The sequence below is a fragment of the Pavona decussata genome, unplaced genomic scaffold (genome assembly GCF_977016875.1).
Source record: "Pavona decussata unplaced genomic scaffold, jaPavDecu1.1 SCAFFOLD_83, whole genome shotgun sequence".
Taxonomy (NCBI): domain Eukaryota; kingdom Metazoa; phylum Cnidaria; class Anthozoa; order Scleractinia; family Agariciidae; genus Pavona; species Pavona decussata.
Genome location: NW_028145501.1, coordinates 1,601,960 through 1,625,108, shown reverse-complemented (window position 1 = coordinate 1,625,108; position 23,149 = coordinate 1,601,960). Strand labels below are relative to the sequence as shown.

At 37.2% G+C, this 23,149-nt stretch overlaps 1 protein-coding gene and 2 long non-coding RNA genes across 10 annotated transcripts in view; 1 reads left to right on the top strand and 2 right to left on the bottom strand.

The window, feature by feature from the left end:
* Positions 1-23,149, top strand: part of LOC146475772 (uncharacterized) — a 238,143-nt gene that overhangs the window by 167,588 nt on the left and 47,406 nt on the right. The window lies entirely within an intron of this gene.
* Positions 1,664-4,636, bottom strand: LOC146475774 (uncharacterized). Its single transcript, XR_014865778.1, has 2 exons — positions 4,449-4,636; positions 1,664-3,111 (listed from the first exon to the last, which is right to left on the bottom strand). It is a non-coding gene; the product is annotated as an uncharacterized LOC146475774 (long non-coding RNA).
* The window catches only part of LOC146475770 (uncharacterized), a 104,380-nt gene continuing 88,336 nt past the window's right edge, over positions 7,106-23,149 (bottom strand). The window contains exons 2-7 of the mRNA XM_085115504.1: positions 18,447-19,649; positions 16,727-16,759; positions 13,977-14,240; positions 11,228-12,361; positions 10,523-10,609; positions 7,106-9,200 (exon numbers count right to left, since the gene is read on the bottom strand). Coding sequence (XP_084971630.1) covers positions 8,548-9,200; positions 10,523-10,609; positions 11,228-12,361; positions 13,977-14,240; positions 16,727-16,759; positions 18,447-19,623 — 3,348 coding nt within the window. The 5' untranslated portion in view covers positions 19,624-19,649 and the 3' untranslated portion in view covers positions 7,106-8,547. The remainder of the gene's footprint in view (positions 9,201-10,522; positions 10,610-11,227; positions 12,362-13,976; positions 14,241-16,726; positions 16,760-18,446; positions 19,650-23,149) is intronic.

The following is a 23,149-nucleotide window of genomic DNA, read 5'->3' as shown; positions in this document are numbered from 1 at the left end:
CAAAACTCTATTTTGTAAACAACTCGGTCCTACGTATAATCTATTCATTTTTTCCACGGGAAAATTTGAACTCAAATACAATGCAATTGTAAAATTCTGCGAGGAATACTTCGAAATTAGTTTGAATTTTGTACCTTTCCCGTAGGCGCAAACTTGCAATAGATTTCTTAAAAACTCTCGCGAACCATTTTGTAAACAACTCGGTTGAACGTATAATCTATTCAATTTTTTTCCACAGAAAAATTGGAATTCAAATACAATGCAATTGAAAAATTCTCTGAGGAACATTTGTTTCGAAATTATTTGGAACTTTGTGCCTTCGCCGTAAGCTCAATAGATTTCTACTTCGACTGTTTAAATGAGTTTTTTATCAAAATGGCGAAAGTCTAATCTTTCTTGGATTGGAAAATTTTAACTGGGTAATTTTTTTCCCACAAAGTGACATCAGATTTACATAATATTTTTGCACGGGACTTCTCAAACTCGTTAATAATTCATCAAGAGAAAACAAAGAAAATCACTACCGTGGCCGTGGCTTGGATATGTGATCCTAATTATTATAAAATTTTGCCAATTTTAGCCTTGAATTTCTCCAAGAATTATTGATCATTTGAGAAGCCATATCAAACACTCGAAAGTGTGTTTCATCAGATATCCAAACACCTCGAAGTCGTTTAAAAAACACGGCTGCGCCTCGTTTTTTCAACCTACTTTTCAGTGTTTGGATATCTGATGAAACACTCTTCCTCGTGTTTGATATATTACATGAAAGTGTGAACAGCAGGCAAAACTCTCGTGAACTATTTTGTAAACAACTTGGTTGAACGAATAATTTATTCAATTTTTTTCACAGGAAAATTTGAATTCAAATACAATGCAATTTTAAAATTCTCTGAGGAATATTTCGAAATGAATTTGAGTTTTGCGCGTTTGCCGTAAGCGCAAATTTAAAGGACGTTGTCTGTCCTCGGAAACTTGTTTTTCTTCTTTCTTTTTTTGCGTTTGTGGTGGCCAATTTATGACTTTCTCCTTAAAGTCCTCTTTTTGTATGCCTTAAAAAAACCCTGTTTCCCAACCGAGAATCAATTTACATTGAACTTATTTCGGACAAAAAGAAATGGAATACAGCAAACCTGCAATTTTATATTTTGTATCTCTTCCGGAAATGAAATGGTGAGAAAATCATTCAATCTTTTGTGGTCCGTAACTCTAATTTGTTGCAAAAGATGTCCCCGAGACGTTTTCTATGGTTTTGTCCACATCATTCCAACCAGACGCTTATTTTTATCATACATACTACAGCATGTAAAGGGAACATAAGGAATAACAGAAGGGATCCTCCATAATTTTTCCTTTTCAATAAATAAAATTTTTGATCAAGGTAATCCTTGTAAAGTATAAGTCCAAGTCCACGCCACACCTAAACAATTCAATTAGTAATACCACGTTTCCATGGGGATCCTCTTTAAAGCCTTGTGTTCCCTTGACAACAGTGAACGAAGGTGGAACTGCTAAGTGTACATTTTTGATTTTGATTTTTATGCCCGTCGCGAATTTGCCTAAATTGAAGAATTTATTTTAAAAGTTATTAAGCTTCTAGTTTGTTTGTAATTCAATCAAAAAATCGAGGTCATCAACAGTTTCTATTTCGCAGATCATATGATGTAGAATTGTGCAGATTTTTGTCGGTAATCAGGCATTTTAATATCGAACTAACCAAAACAGAGAGAGATCCAAAACTAAAGAATTATTTTGAAATTTAAGCGTCCATTTTCGTGAGAACATGAACAAGGTTTCCGTTCACAGACCAAATGATATAGAATTTTGCAGAGTTTTGTAGATAATAAAGCAATTTGATATCAAATTAACCAAAACAGAGAGTGATCCAAAATTGAAGAATCAGTGATTTTGAAATTTAAACGCCCATTTTCGTAAGAACATTAACAAGGGTTTCATTCACAGACCAAATGATAGAGTTTTGAAGATTTTTGTACATAATCAGGCAATCTGATATCGAATTGACAAAAGCGGAGAGTGATCCAAAATTGAAGAATCAGTGATTTTGAAATTTACATGTAAGCTTCCACTTCTTTCGTAATTCAATTAAAACGGAAGTCCATCAACAAAATTTCTATTTTACACACCAAATAATATGTAATTTCCAAGATATTTGTAAACAATCGGGTAATATCAAATTGACCTACGAAAACAAACATTTCTTTTGGATGTTTTTAATTTCATCAAATCGTTTTGTAGTTAAGAACGAAAACGCAATTGCTAGTCTCATCTCTTGTATATCCTTGTTCGGCATTTCGACTTAACCTAGAAGTGTTTTAGATTTCAATTTTTTTTTTCGAAAAAAGAGCAATAAATTTCATTTTCCTTTTATACAACTTCGGTTCCACCTTGGCAACAGAATATAACTGAAAAATAACTTAACCGATTTCTAAATAGCGCAACACTGAGTGATCTCCGATGTTGACGTTTTTAATTTTCATTTTTTGTTTTCAATTTTTTTATTCATTTTTAATTTTCATATTCCAATTTTACCATTAAAAAAATTCAGTTTGAGTTTCAAGTTAATTTGTTGACAAATCTATTCATAAAACAAATTGAAATCGGGAAAAATGTGGCGTTAAAGTACAGTATGTCAATATGGACTAATCGCTCAGAGTTAACGCTAAAAGTGCCTCAACCGATCTGTAGAATAATATCTTTAAAAGATGGCTGGTATGTCTTAAAAGAAGGATTGAAAGAAATTATGTTGCATCGACAGTGTTTTCAAAATTAAGCGACCGTATATTCGAACGTCAGCATTTCTGACTGAAAATATCAGCTTAATCCCCCCGCCGGGATCTGCTGTCCCACAAAATGATTTGTTGATTTAAAATTTGAACATACTATATTTTAGTAAATAGACCATCAATTGACTGTTACTGCATTGAAGATTCAATAATTTTGTCATACACCGCCACCATTTTTTAAAGGTATCATTTTTATACAAAAATGAAATCTTATCTTTGTTCCGTTTGCTTCAGTTCAATACTTTTCCCTCTTTTCTGATCCTTTTGCTTCTCCTGTTCGATCTTCTTTCTTGTGAAAATGTCTTTCCTGGAAATAAAACAAACAAAACACATGAGTTTGTGTTCAACAAATATGCCATAAAAATTAAGCAGCATGCTTTGCTAAATACTTTAAAATTTAAATAACGTTTATCGCCATCGTCACCACAATCATCATAAGCATGCGATGTTTCTTTAGGCTCAATAAAGCCCAAAATAAAAATTCCAAGTTTTTTCGAGTTTCATCTTGTGAAGTAATGACAAACAAAAGGCACTATAAGACAGTGCTCTCAGTAGCTTTCATTTGAATGGTCACACTTTAGGATTTCATCCACAGCTCAAAAGGTAAAACCACCTTGTACAGTATGATAAACAGTACCACACAGCGAAAGTTGGTGAAGAGAGCTAACAAATTTTGGACAGTGAACTTGTATCTGATAGTTTCAAGAGCGCACTTTAGGATTTCATCTACAGAATTACCTTGTATAGCATGATAAACAGTACTGCTCAGTAGCTTTCGTTTGAATGGTCACACTTTAGAATTTCAGGAAAGATTTCCGTACAGCCCCATACATTAATTATACATGCATCACTGTCATACTAACCCTCTTACACAAAGAACGAGCATGAATAGAGTTTGAGTCGCAAAATGTATACATAATTAATGTATGGGGCCGTGCGGAAATCTTGCCAGAATTTCATCCACAGACTCAAAAGGTAGAACCACCTTGTACAGCATCATAAGCGGTACCACAGCGAAAGTTGGTGAAGAGAGCTAATAAATTTGCACAATGAACTTGTACCTTAGTTTCAAGAGTACAACTCGCCTGAGTAAGTTTCTCAACTCAAAACAAGAATGCAAAATGTATTCGTAGGACAAAGTTCTCAACACGTGGCCGCTTCGGACAATAGGCCATTTTATAGTTGTGTGTTTAGTGACCTGGCCTTGGATTGGAAGCGAGGCTGTGGGTGACCTTGTTTTGATACAAACCTCACTGCTATTCATATGTAAATGCAAACTAGTTAGCATAAGAACAGCATGATCTACATATGAAAAACAGTGAGGTTTGTATCAAAACAAGGTCACCCGCAGCCTCGCTTGCAATCCAACGCCAGGTCACTTAGCACACAACTGTAAAATGGCCTATTCGGAAGAAAGGTTTCTTGCCACAGAAAAGACCTTAAATTCAGTTTATTTATCGTTAACTCTTCAGTCACTGCTATATGTCTGTTTAGCTCTTCTTACAAGGTGCTGTTGAATTATTCTATTTTAAACCACGCAGAGTGAATCGCCACGTCAATAAAACGAAACTCCAGGACGAGCTCACATCGGGATGACTTCGGAATTTTACGTACTAAAAACAGTTAATGGAATTAGACTCTTACCGTTTGCGTCTTAGCGAAGCCAATATTCCTTCCTTCAAAGTCTTTGACGCTTGTTCCTGGCGTATTAGTAAAGCTTCAACGACAGAGGTCACCTTCACACGTCCTCACTCGCCAAGAAGTTGTTTGGTTTGACGAGGATTCTGCACTTTCAGTCATGAATATGGATTAGAAGCTGGAACCAATCGCTGGTCGATGGAAAAACCATATTTGGAGTGGAATTCTATGCCCATGTTCTAATGAATAACTTGACATTTTTTATGTTTTTGTTCAAATCTAGGCCTGTGGGATTTATAGCGTGAAATAGCTGTCTGGAGTATTTTCCCGCACATTCAAATTGTGGTTTTTTTTGAAGCCTTGAAATCTCTTTTCATCTTTGATTTACAAAATGAAAATTCATGTACTCTTACACTATATGACGAAAAAAACTTTCTGCTTTTCTGAGTCCACAGTACCTCATGATCGGAGAATACTCATAGTCTCTGTATTCGCTAAGAATCAGAGATTGACTTAAAAACTATATCAGAATAAAACCCCCAAAAAATTACGACAACTTCTACGAAGTTTTATATTCTAGTTCGTATCTTACCACCTTAATATAGACAGATATTTTTTATCCTTTACATTAACGAGTTTGGAATTAAAGATAATCAATGCTTGTAAGATCAAGTAAAATAGAAGAACATTGCGTATTTTATACTAATAAATTTGAAATGTGAGATTTCGTTGCCGCATTTGAATGCATGGACAAACTGTCGAATTAAAATGGTGAAAAATGGAGAATGGAGAAAAACGGTGTGATTGAATTTAAATGAAATAGGAAAAAATTTAAGGCGGAGATACAATAAAAACGTACGGCTACATACACCAAGAGACTTCCATGAGACATTCATGCCCTGTTGCCGAGTTTTTTCCTTCTAAAGGTTTGTCATTCTTTTCATTTCTAAGATTTATTTTACATGTAAAAGCATTTTGAAAGATTAATTGAGCCCTCCTATTGTGGATTGCTCGAAACCTTGAAACCTCGAAGCGCTAACAAAAAACAAAAACAAAAACAAAACAACAACAACAACAACAAAAAAACAAGCATTGAACGGTATTGCCTTCCCTGTCCTACCCCGCAAGAAAGACAGGGCTATGCTTCAATTCTGGAAAAACTAATCGAAGTAAAATGAATAGATTTTCAGTCATTTCTCTGAATAAAAAAAAAAAAAATGACCCTCGAGAGGGTAGGTGCCTGACCTTTTCCTTCCTTCCGCACCCCCTTGATTCATTCCAACTTGACACGTTTTGAAAATCCAAAATGGTGGCTCAAAGCAACGCCTACTCTCTAGAACAGCACCATAACTCCACTCCATTCATAGGCGAATTTCTCTGTCAAAAAGAGAATTTTCAGCAGGAATGTACGCGCGTTGGAAAGACAATTAGTAGGTCAATATTTTGTGAAAGTGTCAAGATTGCAGCTCTTGTAGATGGGGAGAAAATCGCCTTTAAATATTGAAACAATAGAAATTTATTAATGAGCAAAAGTGACCCCGATCTTAAAAATCGACGAGGTCCTTTCAGTAACTCATTAACCAATTTCTACTGTTTCAATATTTATAGGCGAATTTCTCCGTCAAAAAGAGGATTTTCCGCAGGAATGTACGCGCGTTGAAAAGACATTTAGTACGTTAATATTTGGTGAAAGTGTCAAGATTGCAGCTTTTGTAGGTAGGGAGAAAATTGCCTTTAAATTTTGAAACAATAGAAATTTGTTACTGAGCAAAAGTGACCCCAATCTTCAAAAATCGACGAGGTCCCTTTTAACTCATTAACCAATTTCTATTGTTCCAGTATTCATACGTGAATTCCTCTCTATCTACAAAACAAGAAATAATTTCTCGCATGATGTGACAATGTTTGGTTGTTGTATTAGGACCCTGTATTGAAGACCGCTATCAGAAGTGAGAAAAGTGAAGACTGTAGGTTAATAACTAAAAGCAAAGGAATAATGTTTTTAAACAAACTGGAAATTAATTTAGACATATTTGTTGCTCAAATGCTTGGAATACCATTAGTTTATTAATTTCATTATTAAATTTATTGAAATCACTTGGCATGTTGTGCCTCGACAGCTAAACAATGCTAATATTTAGGTACACTTTGATAAACTGCTACTAATATTGACCAGTGGAGAGATCTACTACCTTACCATAGGAAATTAACGCTAGTGCAAAGTAAGGTATTGGAAGTTATCGCGAGTTAAATTAACGCGAATTGAATAGGAAATTAGTTCTCAACAAAGGAAATTAATGGAAAGAGGTGCTAAACGTTCAAAATGAGGGAAATCAAGGCAATTTACGCAAAGAAACATAGTGTGTTGAAACAACAGGAAGACATTTGTTTTAATACTAAGTGTAAGGATCTGAAATGCAAATAGTGTTCGTGGAATTGTTCCTAAACGTAGGGATTAAGTGAGGGAGTCTGACCACTTCGAGCGTTCTTCTCAGTGTCCATGAAATCGGGGATCTCCACCCTCGTAAAAGAATACTTTTTCCTTTCTGGAGTGTATCGAGAATTTAGTGCGAAAACAATGGAAACTAAGGTCACGGAAATTTAACGGGCAACGAAATTGATGATGCGGAAATTAACGTTATCAAAAGTTGACACAACTTAAATTAACGCGAATTTCTAAAATCCGCCTTAATTTCATGAAGCGTTTATTTTTTATAATAAGGTATGCTTAATGAATACAACACACTACAACTACTATTAATTTATTTTCTGCTTCTAAGATTGGGCTAAAAAGGATTTCCTGCGAACATAGGTATAGCCCTGAACTTTCATCAATTGAAGTAATGACCAATTGGCGAAACAGCCACTAATACCATTACCTTAGTTTTGCTTTGCGCTTTCTACGGAGTGAACCCTTTTACCCTTCAACTATGAAAGAACAAATTCTCCTATCTTGTCCCTATACTTTTCTTATAAAAAAACTGTGGAGAAGTTATTATTACCAAGAAAGTTCACCTTGGGTGATCATATCCTTAATTCTCTTGACCCCAGAAGTTGAATAAGCATTGATATTACAAGAAGAAATTTAACGCTGATCACTGCAATAAGTTCTTCCTTCCTTTTGCTTTTTCATTTTTTTTCTTTTTTGCTTGCTATCTAGAACCTAAATTAGCCAGGGAGCTAACAAGATAACCAAATGGTTCATTAAGCTTCCTTGCTTTACACATTATTCTAACTAATAATTAATTTAATTCGATATATCACCGCTAAAAGATTGTAAGAATCAACATGTAAATTGAAAAAAAAGCACAAATAAAGATTATTATTAAAGATTAAAGACTGCAAGGGCTCAAAAGGGTTAAAGAAACACATTAAACTACATTCCTAAGTGTTTTGTTCAGTTTCAATATTAAATGACTACATTTTGGTTGTCTCTCATGACAGCAAGTCTTATGCAACTGCCATGTTAAAATAATTAAGAACAATTACTTCGAATAATCATATGAAAAATGCCCTGGTCTACTGCTATTTATACTTCTTACTTCTAGTATCATATTCAAATGTAATGCATCTAAACTAATTAGATGTCCCATTCACTGCCAGGCTGGTACCTGGGTTAAAATCTAAAAATGTTTTACAATGTTAAAACTGAAAGATTTTGTCGTTTTCTTCACACTTTTGACTTGCTTGCTACTATCAAGACATTTTATACAATCTAAAAATGTTTTACAATGTTAAAACTACTTTATACAATCTAAAAATGCAAAAATGACGTTCTAAAATTTAAGAGCTACTGTACATTCCACACCTAACAAATATAATCTAGAACGAAATACAAACTAATATCATTATTTTCTTTGACGTGAGGAAATACCATTAAGAAGGCTGCTGAAGGACCGACGCCTAATGTAAGCAATTTTTACGGCAATTGCTACACACGTTAATACTACAGTTTCTTGTAAAATAGTGGCTAAGATATCCCCGAACGCTGAACTTAATTAAGCTGTTGCATATTTACAGTGTCTTTACAATCTAAAGATTATTAACACTATAGTCTATTTTGATTGCATTATCACTGTTTTTCCCTGATCCACCATGTTCTGAGTCATTTTTTCATTTCAAAAAACACTCTCTTTGTTAGTGTGCATACCTGCCACGGGTGCCGCATTTTGAGGTTAATTTTAGCATGCATGTTTACACTCAACATCATATCCATGAGGTGATCTTTTGCTGCGCGCTTGTGGAACGTGCTAACAACAGAAGATATAAACGGAGAACGTTGTTTGTAGCTTTCCCGAAGTGGAGAAGCATAACAAATCAGAACATCGTCATCGAGAACACTTGGGCTTGAAAATGGTTCAACGTCAACTACGTTGTCTGGTTGGGAAGCTTCAACCAAAAATATTTTTGGCTTTCCTTCCAGCGTGGGGCACTTCTTGGAATGGAAGAGTGATGTGATGGCGTCAAGTGTAATCGTCTCATCATCTGTTCCACAGATTCCGCCTTTTGATCCATGGCTTAGGATCACACACACAAAACAGTCGTATTCCGAGAAGTCTTTCTTTGAGGTGTCTGTCAGCACCTTTAGCAGGCCACCTTTCGTAAGATTGTCGTCTATCCGGGTTCTGAAGCCAAACTTATCAAAAACATCGAACAGACTCATCACGTTAAATGCGCCACTCTGGAAGATGAAATTGTTTATCACCAAGACATAACCAGACTTTGCTTTGTAATCGACTCCATATTCGTCTTGACGCCCTGCAAAAAAAAGTTCATCATAAATTGCAACATTTTAAATTGACATGATAATTGATATATTATAACTAGGCACCACCCAGGCTTTAACAGTGGACAGGTCACTGCGATTAAAAATCAAGTTATAAAGTAAAATATAGTCGAACCTCTAAGTGCGACCACCTCAAATAAGCGACCACCTGTTCAAAACACCAACATTTTCCCAGTCAAAGCCCTATAGTTGGAACCTCTCGTAAACAACCACCTCTGGTAAGCGACCGCGACCACTTTTTGAGGTGGCGGCATTATAATTTTTCATTGTTTCTAACCTCTTGTAAGCGACCACTTGACACATGGTCTGATCTTCAAGTTCGCTGTATGTACTACACTACTCAGAGTTGGCGAGGAACTTTTAGTGACAATCTAACACTGCTCGTATTGTAACTAGGAAAATCCACGCAATAAATTCTCTTCAAATAAGTAGATGTGCCAGACCTGTTTCCAGAAGAGACCCTCTCTGGCTCGACTCTCAGTCGTAAGCGACCACCTCCCGTAAGGGACCACTAAATCTTGGCATTTTGGGTGGTCGCTTACGGTAGGTTCGACTGTATCGTGGAATGATATCAATTCTTCTCAACACCAGGATGAGTAATGTGCTCGCTTTAACCTTTAACTTCTACAACGTTGTTGATTAAAATTGATCAATAGTAAATAAAATACTAAAAATGACTCAAGAAATAAAGAAAATAGTGTACAAGAGTAGTGTATGAGGTACCGAATGCGGACCTTCGTAATTAATACAAACCAGAAAGAGGATGCAACTTACTTGTCATGGAAAGTAAAATAAAAATGAAAAAGGAAATGGGTCATACTTTATTTCAACGATGCATTTAGAAGTTTGACAATAAACATTTGTTTGTATGGCTGTGTATCAACATTCAATAGAAATATCTACATCATTCAGGCCAAATTTAACTTTTAACCAATTACTGTGGAAATAAAACACACTCTAAAGGTCCCCCCCCCCCCCCCCCCTCATTATCAACTAAACAACAGCCTCCCTAAGCTGGAGGGCCCATAACGGAAAGATGTTGTGTGGGATGAAGTAATTAACTCTTCATCCGTCAGACATCACTTCTCCGGACTAAACCTCATCCAAATCCCCAGCACTCCGCACTTCTCTAATCTACTTCCTTCTCTGAATGCTTCCTGCTCTCTGGACTCTTTCCACAAAACTCCCAAGTATGCAAATAATATGAAATTGGCAGAAAGTTGTTCGAGATCCTTCTCAATCGGTTCATATATGCAAATGACATAGTATTGGCGAAACGTGTTTCGTATCTTACCACTTGCTGGTGAGGTCCCACCATAAGAAGCGGCTGTTTGAACTTCTTTGCTAGCAAGGCATGGTTGAGAACATAATTTTCTCTGACCTGTATAAGACGGAAGACAGTTACCTAATCAAAGGAGATTTTCACAACTGACAACTTCTAATATTTCGTACCTTTGGGATAACGACATTTTGCAACACTGTCTAAATTTTCACGAAATGGGAGTAATAACGTTTTAACCATGCAGTTTATATACTCTTATATAAGTCACAATACCACATTTAAGATTGCTGCGATCTATTTTTGAGATTCAGCCGATTCAATTGACACCGACTTGTGTTTGGTAATACACTTGGAAAAAAAACATGGCGAAAACGTTGAGAACTGGGCTCTATAAGTTGACATCGAGTCCTAATCTAGTCCAACATGGAGGCTTGAGACCAAAACCTAGATGAACAAAACCAGTGATAAACTTATGTTAGAATCATCATATCAACTGAGCTTGAGCATTTATTTATTAACAATGGCTGCCATTATCTTTCTTTCAATGAGCAAATGCATAGATGAAAACAACTCTTCAGAAATGTTTCAGAAAATAAGAGTTGTTAAAAAATAATATCAATCAGTATAAAGGTGATTCTTGTTTTTCATGTGTCAGAGCTACAGGGTTGTCTAAGGGTTGTTAGAAAAACAGTAACATTAAATAATTCATTTTCATACCTTGTGGAACCATCTGTGAAAAGGTCTCCACCAATTCATTGCACTGTCTTTCCCAGTTGATCACTGACCTGTATTCGTTTCTCAGATTCGTTGATTCCAAGTGACGTGTTCTTGAGTCTTTTGCTCTGACGTCCTTTATCTTGTCAGCCCAAACCTGCGGGTCATTAGAGTCTACTACGTGCTTTTCACCAGAAGGTAACTTCTTCAGGACCATGCCAAGGCCAGTGTTGGCACTGATGAGTACTGGAAGATCTGCTGAAATGGCACGGAGACCGCTCATTCCAAAGCCTTCGGTTCTTGATGGATTTATGAGAATATCTGCTTCGCACAGCAATCTGCACCACGATTCTGTGTCTCCGGAACATTTCTTCACAGTCACTTGGGCCATGTCCAGCCCAGTCTTCACCATGACTTCCTTAAGCTCAGCATTATCATCATGTGGCTGCGCAACAAGAATCAGACGGTATGAAGGATCTTCTAACAGTTTGATAGCTGTTGCCGCAATGTCGCACCCCCTGACTTCAAAATACTTGGAGGATCCGCTGATCAATACATTGAACATTTTAAAGGCCAGTGGCCTTTTAATCATCTGTGCAGGTAGGCATGCACCTAAGTATTTGTATAAAATTCCTGGTGTTAGGGTGAAAAATTTTGTTTCTTTTCCATGTAACCGCACACCAGATTCGTAGTCATCTGCAACTTTAGGGCCAATAGCCATTACAAGGTCTGCTTTCTTACACAATGTTTCCTGAAGTGCATATTCAGATTCTTGCATATCTTCGCTGACTGTTTCCACAACAAGAGCCCACTTGCAGTTCTTGGTTTCTCTTATGATCTGTGCTTGTCGCCCAACATCACGTCCAGAAGAGTGCATCACCAAAATATCAATTTTCAGATCATTAGGTGGATAGGATAGCAGCTCGGTTGTTGGAAAACCAGGAAGGACTTTTGCATCCACAAGATCCATGTTCAACATCTGTGCATAATCTCTCTGTTGCTGAGTATTCTTTGGCACAAATCCAGTTAAATTGACTTCAGCATTGAGTGCCAGTTCAGTTTGTAATTGTTTATTCACCGCCTTGTCCCAACCTTCAGCATTTGATGCAAGCGTAATGTTTAGTTTCACTGCTTCTTCTGAAAGGTCAATATAAAATCAGTTAAGATGATGTCATGCAACACTTCAAGGCATCATAACTAGAGAGAATTACTGCTATGACATCTGTGCTGTGCTTGTTGTTTGGTGATGGAAGCATTTTAATAGACCATTTCCGAGTTACTTTGAACCTCATTATGAAAGCGAGGCTACGTGCAAAGTTTTTGTTGTGAAAATTAGTTTTCATTCATATGCAAACAAAACTAATTTTCATATGAAAAGTTTTGCACTTAGCCTCGCTTTCATAGTGAGGTTCACAGAAACTCGGAAATGGCCTATTGAGTAAAATGAAAGAAATCCGTGTGCATACAGCATATTCCAATTTTTCAAACACAATATCTTGATATTGGTATTTCAAGAGGTATTTCAGCTTTGAAAAAACTTCCTCGTCAGGGTTGAGGTCAGGAGAATAAGCTGGCAAAAACAAGAGTTCCATTCCCACATCATTTAAAAAACTGCGAAGAGCTACTTCGGCATCACCGTGATGGGCAGCAAAATTGTCAACCACTATAATGTCTCCAACCTCCAAAACTGGTCTTGAGGTATTAGGATCAACTGTTTGAGACGCTTCGGAGAAAAATCTCAAAAATTCGATCGATTTTGATGCACTTCGAACAATATTTGGTTACTCCAATCCATCAACACCGGCTAGAAAGGTGAGAGTAATATTCGCTGTTAATAAATAGCGTCGAACATCAAAACACTGCTCGCCCACAGGAGAGTAACCATAGACTCGGTGTCCAATATCTGGCAGTTGAAATCCGCTTTCATAAAAAAAACTTAACGGAAGAGGGATTATCGGACAAGTAATCTAAGAACAACTGTGTGTAAACAGGGTTTTCATGCGTGAACCTTTCACCGGCGCACTTAAAACGCTTACGGGAGTAGTCTTTACCGCTTGGCAGGTTTTTGCGAACATGTTTTAATAGGGTAGAAAGTGACAACTCACCGCAATCACCAAAGTTACTAAATTCCGATTTCATTTCTTTTAGAGAATTTGATCCCTTACTTCGGACAATCGTCTCCAATAACATGGAATCACCGTACAACAGTTTGCTTGGTGTTCTGATATGCTTTCTTGAAAGTGGGTCGATGTTGCCTGTCTCGCGATATTTAGTGTACTTGTGGACAGTTAAAGTTGAACAATTTATACGATACCTTCTATATATTTCGCTTATTGGACGAATAGCCGCCATTTGAATCATTTTCGAAATCCTTGGACAGACTGAGAGGAATGTCTGATTTGAAGTTGCGGCCGTATTTGTTTATCGAAAACATACCAACAAATTCGAACACTTTAAAATCTTGACGCGAAAGTTTGCTTAACGGCTGTAAAACTTCAAATGTTTGGTTACCAAGCATGTCATGTTTGCAACCAATAAGAACATGTTTTTCTATCACCTGTCCACGCTTAGGTGAAAACGACGGTAGTTTTCATTCATATGTAAACAAAACTAATTTTCGTATGCAAATCTTTGATGTTACTCTCACTTTCATAATGAGGTTTGACAGCAACTCGGAAATGGCCCATTATCACTTGTCTAATGCTAACCAACTTAAACACAACATCTTTCTGAGGCAAAACATTAGACTCACCTTCAAATGTCAACAGGCGGTAGCTCAAATCTTCTCGATCCACATATCTTAACAATCTAGCCAAACTTTTGCGGTTGCTTGCAGATATCAGTCCAGCATCCATCAACACATAGAAAAGGTCAGATGATGTGTCGATCTTGCGGATCTCGTGTACAGGAAAAGGTACATGTAGAAAATGGTCTACCAGGGGGATCATTTCGTGAACATCTACATTTGTGAGCTTGTCAAAAATGCTCTTCACGTGAAATTGCAATGGGCTTAAAACTGTTAAAAAGAGAATTGACATGAAAGCATTAGCCGAAGCAAAGTGCAACTAGATGCCCCTTGACAATGAAAAGGCAATGTGTGGTGTCAGAGGTGCTGGGCTGGACAGCTGGTTTACTCAATCCAAAATGCAATGTTTGTATAAGAAAACACTATAGAGAAAGGGCTTCAAATAACAGGTAGTTAATAATAATAATAATAATAATGATAATAATAATAATAATAATAATAATAATAATTTTTTTTAAATAAATAATAATAAAATAATTCTTTATTAAAACATACCGCACAAATTGCTATTTACAAGTTAACAGTATATACAAAAAAAAGAGCTATTAAAAAGCCTTTTCACATTTCATTTCGATTAAAAAAAAGATAATATTTTCAAGCAATAACGTTTTTGTAAAGAAAAAGAAAAAAAAACCCAAATGTCATGAAGTTTTAAAAAAATGAAATTCGGCATTTTAATAATAATAATAATAATAATAATAATAATACATACATACATACTTATATAGCGCCTAATCAATAATTGTTCATGGCGCTTTACAATGAATAATACTAAAAAGAAGTCACAAGTATGTAAATTAAGATCATCCAGGTGAGTGTAGCTTTGACTGACGTTTCGACAACCTGAGCGGAAGTCATCTTCAGAGTCAAGTGAATTGTGGAACGTCAGTAGGTGGTTGCTAACCTGATTGGTCAACGAAGTCGAGATGTTATTGGTCGTTTGTCAGTAAGCCGTGATGTTATTGGATGTGAAGACTGTAAAAAGTCATTGTTGCGTTTCGATCCGTCTTTTAATGGTCAAAAAGTCCGTGGGTCTATTGTTAGTAAAATGTCTATTGTGTGTCTGTTTTGTTGTTGTTGTCAATAAGTCGTTTGTATGGTGCAGGTAGTTGTAGGCAACGGTTCCAGAGTGAGTCGTTGATAGTAATTTGTACTGTGGGCAATGCACTTGACAGAGTCCCAGTCGATTGTGTGGTTCGTTTGTAAATGGTGCTCAGCAATGTGATGGTTGATATCACTATTTCTAGTTGCTCGTTTGTGTTCAGTCAGTCGTACGTTTAAATTTCTGCTGGTCACACCAATATATATGGCCTGGCAGCCGCAGCATTTGACCTTGTAAACTGCTCCCTGTCTGCAGTTCGGTTCGTCTTTGTCCTTTACTCTCGTCAGTAATTGTCGTAAAGTGATAATAGGTTTGTGAGCTACAAGGATGTTGTAGGGTTGTAAAATCCGTGAGATAGTCTCAGAAATGGACGTTAAGCAGAGGTTCAGAGGACGTTAACCTTTGCTTAACGTCCACGTACTTTCGGTACAACGACAGGCACCGCCAATAAAGAGGAAACACTGCGTTTAACTCAAAGGTTTATTATACGACAACTCGGATCAGTGGCGAGCACATGGAACAGACAACGTCAGACGCGCGTGCGCAGCGCTGACAACCGCTGGGTACAATGTAAATAACGTAGTGGCGTGGTTGCCTTCTAACTCTCTCTCTAGCACTAAGGCACAGAAGTAAACTGAATATACATGCAATATAAACGACTAAATACAGAAACATAAACTAGAACAACAACGCAGAAAGCGGAACTGAAACTGAACTGATACAAGCACAACGGTGCAGTCTCTGGTCCCTTAGTTTTGTCCTTCTAAGTGCAGCGAGTAGTAGAAAATTACTAACGTAAGGTGAAAGGACGCGGAATAGTGCTACCATGAAGAACGCAAAAGCCTAGCACGCTAGTTTAAGTCCCAGTCCTGATTTTTCCAAAAGAGGGCACGTCGTTGGCGGCCAGACCTCCTGGGAGGAACGACAGCAGCCGACTAGGGTGGGTACAGTGGAGTGTCTTGGTGGTAGAATAACAGGGTCGGGGTCATCATCAGAGTCAAATGGGGAGGCTTTGTGAAGGCCACAAATGGGGCCCTGCGGAGACTGAGCCAAAACTGTCGGGGCCACTGTATAACATTCAGACATATGCACCACGTAAAGTTTGCTGCGAAACTGGGTGAGTGTGTGAGTTAACTCAATCATCTTTAACATCCTTCTTTTCATTTTTATGATTTGATCGTGATTAAATTAACTGTGATTTGTCCTTTATTTTTCTTCGGATATGGTAATGCGAGCTGATCATGTGAGCAGCGCGAAAATTGTCTTCTCGGGGAAGTAATTTTCTGGCTCGCTCGCTTTAAGATAAAGATTTGACTTTGGAAGCTCAAACGCGGTAATTTTTCGTGATTCTGAGTCCGAGCAGTCCCTTATTTTTCTTAGGAATAGTAAAACGAGCGAACCTCACGAGCGCGCGCAAAAACTGTCTCCTAGCAAGAAGCAATTATCACGCTCGCTCAAGTTACTATCCTTATAATGGTGTTCTTGGTCTATCGGTTAAACCAGGGGCTATCTCCCACGCAGGTCTGTATGACCGGCCTGGAAAATGAGAGGAAGTGACACCCACACCACAAAACAACAAAAACGTTCACCTTACCTCGTGTGGTTCTGCGACTTCCACAACCCGAATCTGAAAATATAAAGGAGAAGCAGTAATGACGCCCACTTATTTAATTACAATAGCAAGATGACTTGTCTGTGACATATTTAAGCGATTAACAGTCGCGAGACTCTTACGTAGTGGTAGCAAGAGCGAAGACACCTCAAGCAAGAGACTGTTGACGCAATGTCAATTCATCCAACAAACGAAACAAAAGAACAAAACTGACTTGTTACAGACTGACACCCATTAAAAATAAATAAATAAATAATAATAATAATAATAATAATAATAATAATAATAATAATAATAGTAATAAGAAGAAGAATAAATAAGAATAATAATAAAAATAATAATAACTAAGAATACTATTACAACTTTATGAAGTTTGTTTTTTCTTTAAGAAAAATTGTGCTTGGAAATTATCGAAATGAATTGTAAATAGGTTATAATAGTTCTTTTTTCTACTTTTAATTTGTAAATGAGAATTTGCTTGGAATATGTTAATAATAATAATATTAATAATAATAATAATAATAATAATAATTTTAATTCTTATATTGCGCGCATTCCATAGAATGTTCAAGCGCGGGTTACATATAATTAGAGAGTATCTAAATAATACTTATTAAAAATATACCATAATAAAAATCGAAATATACAATGCATGTCAAGGAAAAAAAAATTTTAATAAAAATTAACAGTTCAATTGATAAAATTTCAATTGAAAATAATGACAAAAAACTGCGGTGCTATGTTGGTGGGGAGTAAAAACTAATGTTTTGTTGTTTTATCAACTGATTTGATATAGGTCATATATATGTTCACCGTAAAGATCGATCAAGATTCAAGTGCTGACGTTTTGAGCTTTAGCCCTTTATCAGAGTGGATCAATTGTGGGTTGTAGCAAAATGTTTGGTTTTATCAACAGAAATGATATAGGTGTCCTAAGAAACCACACAAAACATGCTTCGACAGAAACTTCTGTCTTCCTCAGTTTAAATTACAAAGCATAGCGTTGATGGATAGTGTAAACCAAAATGAACCCTTAAATGCCCCCTACAATGGTTGAAGGCAATGAAAACGGTAATGGTACGTTGGCGAGTGGTCTTTACATAGTGTATTTTGGGCTCCAGAGAATCTACAGTGGATTTGTTATCCCAGATCGAATGGGTTGTTCACCACAATGTTAAATATATTTTTAGCCTAATTCTCATTCGCATTCAACAAAGGGAAATGTTTTTTAATCTCGCTGGTTGTCTGTGATCCTGTGCAATCAACCTGAAAGGATTTTATTGTTGGTTCATTGTGCTGCTGTTCACGATTTTGGTGCCATTTTGAATTATTTTTGACTCACGCAGGCACTGGTATACTTGGTATTGAGTTATTGAAAGGTAAACAAACACAGCGGAGTTTTTGTGACATGTTAGGAGATTTTGCTCCTTAACAAGTGACGACAGTTGGTTTCATGTGGACAAAAGGTTCCACATTTAATGTTTTCTAGTAAAATAGGAACCTTTCACAAGTTTGGAAACTAAACTCTGTGAGAATAGCCTTTCATTCATTTGAAATAGATCGACCGTAGCATTCACCCGTGGGTCGACAAGTTTTGTGGAAAACGCTCAGCACTCACTACAAACTTTACTAAATGTAATAACTTACCCACCATAAATGCTTAGTAAGACAGAATCTTTCTTTAACTGTATGTAAATCGTACCTAAGAGCTCTTCAAATGCGCGGTTGTAGTCCTCCTCCAAAATGATGGCTTTTAGTTTCACTTCATTATGGCCAAGCTCGTTCAAAAGCTCCGCTGTTACAAGTGTTTCTTGGACCACTTCACTGAGATGTCTGCTTTGGTAATCTGCCCACAGTCCTTCCAGGACCTGCAATGAGCTGTATGAAACTGTTATTACCAGACTCCCTTGTGTGACGTCTACAACATCAAGTCCAAGCTTAATTCTAAGGTACTCTATCAGTACGTTGAAGGACTTCCTAAATGACAAAATAACATTCCAGATGTCTGGAGGGTTTTGCTGACTTGTTTGCAGCTCCCCAATCAACTGCCCTCCCGCTTGCAGTTGCTCTTCGGGTATAGGTATACGCACACTCTCACATGCTGGTTCAGCTACTTGCAATTGCTGGACATTGGGCAAATGGCCTGGGCTGACAGATGACGCATCTGGTTTACGGCTTTCAAGCATGATGTGAACGTTGATTGTCAGTTGCTCTACTGCAGTCTTCAGATTTTCCAATCCATCTTTCACATCCATGTCTTTCTTGTACCACAACTGAAGTTCTTCTGCGGATCGCACTGCATCTGGAGTGAGAGGATCGCGCAGAAATTTGGCAATGGACTTTTCCCATTCATCTCTCTTTGCAACACTCAAGCTTCCAGCAATTCTCAACAAAGCCTCACTGATTTCTCTCCAAAGGTGAACAAACTTGGCATCAGAAATCTCCATGTTCTTGCTGTGGCCATAAACCTCATTACGATAAAATTTAATGCGCACCAAGTCTGCTTCACGAGAAAGGTCTGTGCTGTTTGGCAATTTGTCCCAGCCAGTGACAGGTTGGGTGAGGTTGCAAATGCTTCTAAACAGTTTGAAAAGTAGTGTAATATCAAATTCAGTGGAGTTTCCATACACTCCTGGGGATGGGTAGAGAAGAGACCACTCTGATTGGTAGATGAAATTTTGGTTTTTTAGATTTCCCAGCTTTGACTTGTGACTTTTCAGAACTGTAGGAAGGGTCGCTGGTGGATGAATGACGTCAAACACATCTTTTAAAAGTGTAATTCCTCCACACACCAGAAGCCGGGTTAGTCGCTGAAAATTAGCCTTTTCGTCAGTGGCTTGTAAGGCACTGTCTGCTGTAGATGGAAGAGCTGTAGCCATTTTTAAGGAACACTCACCAAGTAGACCTATTAAGCAAACGATTACGAAACTTTAATTCCTTAAAGTAAAAAGAAAAAGACTATAAAATAAACAAACTAAAAAATAAACTAAAACAACAAAAACAAAACAAAACAAAACACACAAATCAAAAAGCATTTGGATAGCATTTAATTAAAAACTATTACACTGCTCACGTTTCAAGCAATCCACAAACCCTATCATCCCGTGAATCTGTGTTGTGGGGTATTTTGTGAATTTTTGGGTATATTTGGGAGGAGTAGTTTTTCTAGAAGCATTGGTAAAATTAAGAGAAATAAGAAATATTGAAGATTTAGTGAAGTTTTAAAATTAGAATTTGTAGTTTGTCGGTCTATTAATTATTAATGGACGGACACCAAGTTAGTCCACTAGCAACCTGGGGTGCTCTTGCGTGGATATCATCCCGCCCCTGAACTATCTGTTAGTGTTCCAAAAATCATTTTCTTTCTTCTATCCCTTCTTAAAACCTCTTCAAATTTCATTCAAATTTAGGAAGAATTCCCCCTTAAGTAAATGGAGGCATGGTGTTCAGTTGTACGACCGGAGAACGTTCGAAAACGTTTGTGCATTAAAGGGAACAGCTTATGTTTCTTCAGGGATGGCTTCAGTTAAACGGATATAGCGCCTCTCAGTTACATCACAGATGCCCAAAACCCTATATCAAATTAAAGCTTATAGAACTGGGTATTCAAACATTTCATTGCTTTTCCAAGAAAATAAATTCCCAGGTTTTCCATAAAGTCGGAACGTGAAGGTCCAGGTCATCGTTCAAGAGTTCCAACTCAATGCGACTTTAATATTTTGGAAGTTTGTTTTTTTTCTCCAGGTCAGGATCCCAAACGCTTAAAAATCGTGTCGGGGTTTTCCTTAATTCGATTTCGTTCAAAAGTTACAAAACATTTTCAAAACTGCGAGAAAACCATGCGGAGTGAACGCACGGAAATGGCTTTCAAGGAAAGAATTTTTAGAATTATCAAATTCCCCGACACTTGTTTGTTGGTTATATATTTTTCTAGCATCTGGCCAAATTTTACTGAAGTCTGCCAAATCGTTGTTGAGTTGTAACTCTTGAAAGTGTCCCCCGCAAGCGAAAATTAAAATTTGAGAAAACAGCGCTTGAAAAAAATTCTCGCTACACAAACAAGTACCACCCCCTAACGCCTTTATGGAAAATTAGCCAATCATTTTGCAAGCTACTTTTTCTTCCGGTCACCTCCTGTGAAAATTTTCTCGCAGTTTTGCACGTACTCGCGTTCCAGAGCAATCAACTCCGTCACCATTTTGTTGGATATCTGCGGTGTTTGTTGTACGCGCACGTCGATTTTGTGATCCGCAATGATTATGGGAAAAACAAAATGGGGACTGAAGCCGACCTCATCAAGCAAAGCTGTTGGGCCGAAGCAGAAGCGGCTGAGGAGGGTAAAATTATCAGCGCTACGGAATTATCGGGGAACCACCGTAACCGCATGTATTGTCTCAGTCAAAACGAAAATTCTTGCTGCTCTTCAGTCGAAAAGCCGGCGAATAAATCTATTCAGGCGAAATATTGTTGAGAATAGCGAAGTTTCGAAATTTGCTTATCGAAAGTTCGGGTGAAAATTCGCTCTTGAATGAACGTCCCAAATTGTTAATGCTGCAAATAGGAAGCAAGTATCCTTTTGATGCTTGAAAGAAAACGTTTAAACGGAACCGTTTTAAAGAGCTGACTCCGTTTAACGCTTTGGAAATTACCGTAATACAGTAAGTCTTTGTGAAAACGCTACAAGCAAAAGCGGCGGCTTTCCCTTTACTAGTTATCTAGCGACGGGCGACGTGACAAAAGATCAAGACATAGGACATGATTCTTAACGTTATTTTTCAATTGCTTTTTTGTTTTGTTTCCGCTTGCCGAGATTCGTAAGTTTTACGCACCCGGACACAAGTGATCTGATAACATTCAGCTGCAAATAATAAAAGGTAGCTCATGAAGCGCGATTCACGGACTCGCGAATTGAAACATTAACAAGCGCGTCTCCAAATATCCGCTTCGCTGGAAGATTTTAAGACTTTTACCTACTTTAAAGTGTAGCTTAAAGCTTTTGTCTTCTTTTATGTCAGTGTCGTACTCGAACAAACGCAAGTTCTTCCCCTAAATACAGGATATTCGAAGTGCGAGAACGTAAGGGATTCAAGACTATAGAAAGACCGTTCGCGCAAATATCGCAACGGGTGGTTACACCGGCAGCAATATGCTGTCAATCAAAGTAAAATTTAACTTTCGGTGAAAATCGCTTACGTCCCAATTTCTCGGCAAATACTCACTCTTTTTCGAAATTCTTTTTTTGTTTGTAAGAACTTACTGGGAAGTTTATTTTTATCTAAAAAAATTAAAATCCAAAATTTTTCTCTCTTTTTTTTATAAGTTTCCAAACGTGGAAATGATGTAGCTAATATTCTTAACAGTATTAAGTTTGTGACAGCCTCCATCAAGTAATAAAGTGATCCCATTTCAACTTGAAAAAATTAAAGCTCCATATATTTCCGACAGGTCACGTGACAACATATGACGGGGGTAGCTTTTGTATATAGGCCTGGGAATGAACTCCTTTGTTAAAAAAGGAAGTGGGTGGTCAAAACTTATAAGCATTTTACATAATATAACAAGAAATAACTTCAGAATCTACTTGTACGTTTCGAGCGTTGAAATAAAGCTCACGATAATATGCTTGTACACTTCAAAGACAATGAACAGTGTTTCATCCGATTTTCCAACACCCGGAAAAGAACGAGACGCAGTCTAGGTTTTTTATGACCAACTTCCAGGTGTTTGGAAGTTGGATGAAACACTCTTTCGAGTGTATGTAGAGCTTCTCAAACCATTAACAACTGTTGGAAAAATTCAAAGCAATGTTCATCAAATGCTATGATATTTAAGATTAAATCTCCAAACCTCCTCCTCGGTAGTGCTTTCCTTTGTTTTTTCTTCGTAAATTAACACTTACTCAGTAATCCTATTAAGCAAAGGGTACGTTACAAAAGTTTGATTCGTTATGATAAGAGGTACAAAAAAAAAAAAATAAAAAGACAAATAAAACAAGCTAAAAAAAAAAACATCAAGAGCACTAGGATAGTTTTTAGGGACCTTAAGCAACGAGGACGACGACGTCAACGAGAACGTCAGAAAACAATAGTTTTAATTAGCAAAACACTGGCCCTGCACGTGCATTAAACACTTTGGTACATTTCTCTGTCGTCCTCTGCAAAACAACGACGTGAAATGACCAAATTTAAGGTTTTGTGGAAGACGTGAACGCATGATGATTAATTTTCCTTTCTCTTTCTGAATTTTAAAGGCGCCCCTACGACGTTAGCTCCTCGATAGTTCGCCACATTACACAAACTGAGAGAGTGTAAACCATTGCGAATTTATTCAGAAGAAGCGAAGGTAATTTTTAAAGTTCCGTTTCCGTCGGCGTCGTCGTCGTCTCTGCTTAAGGTCCCTTTTAAT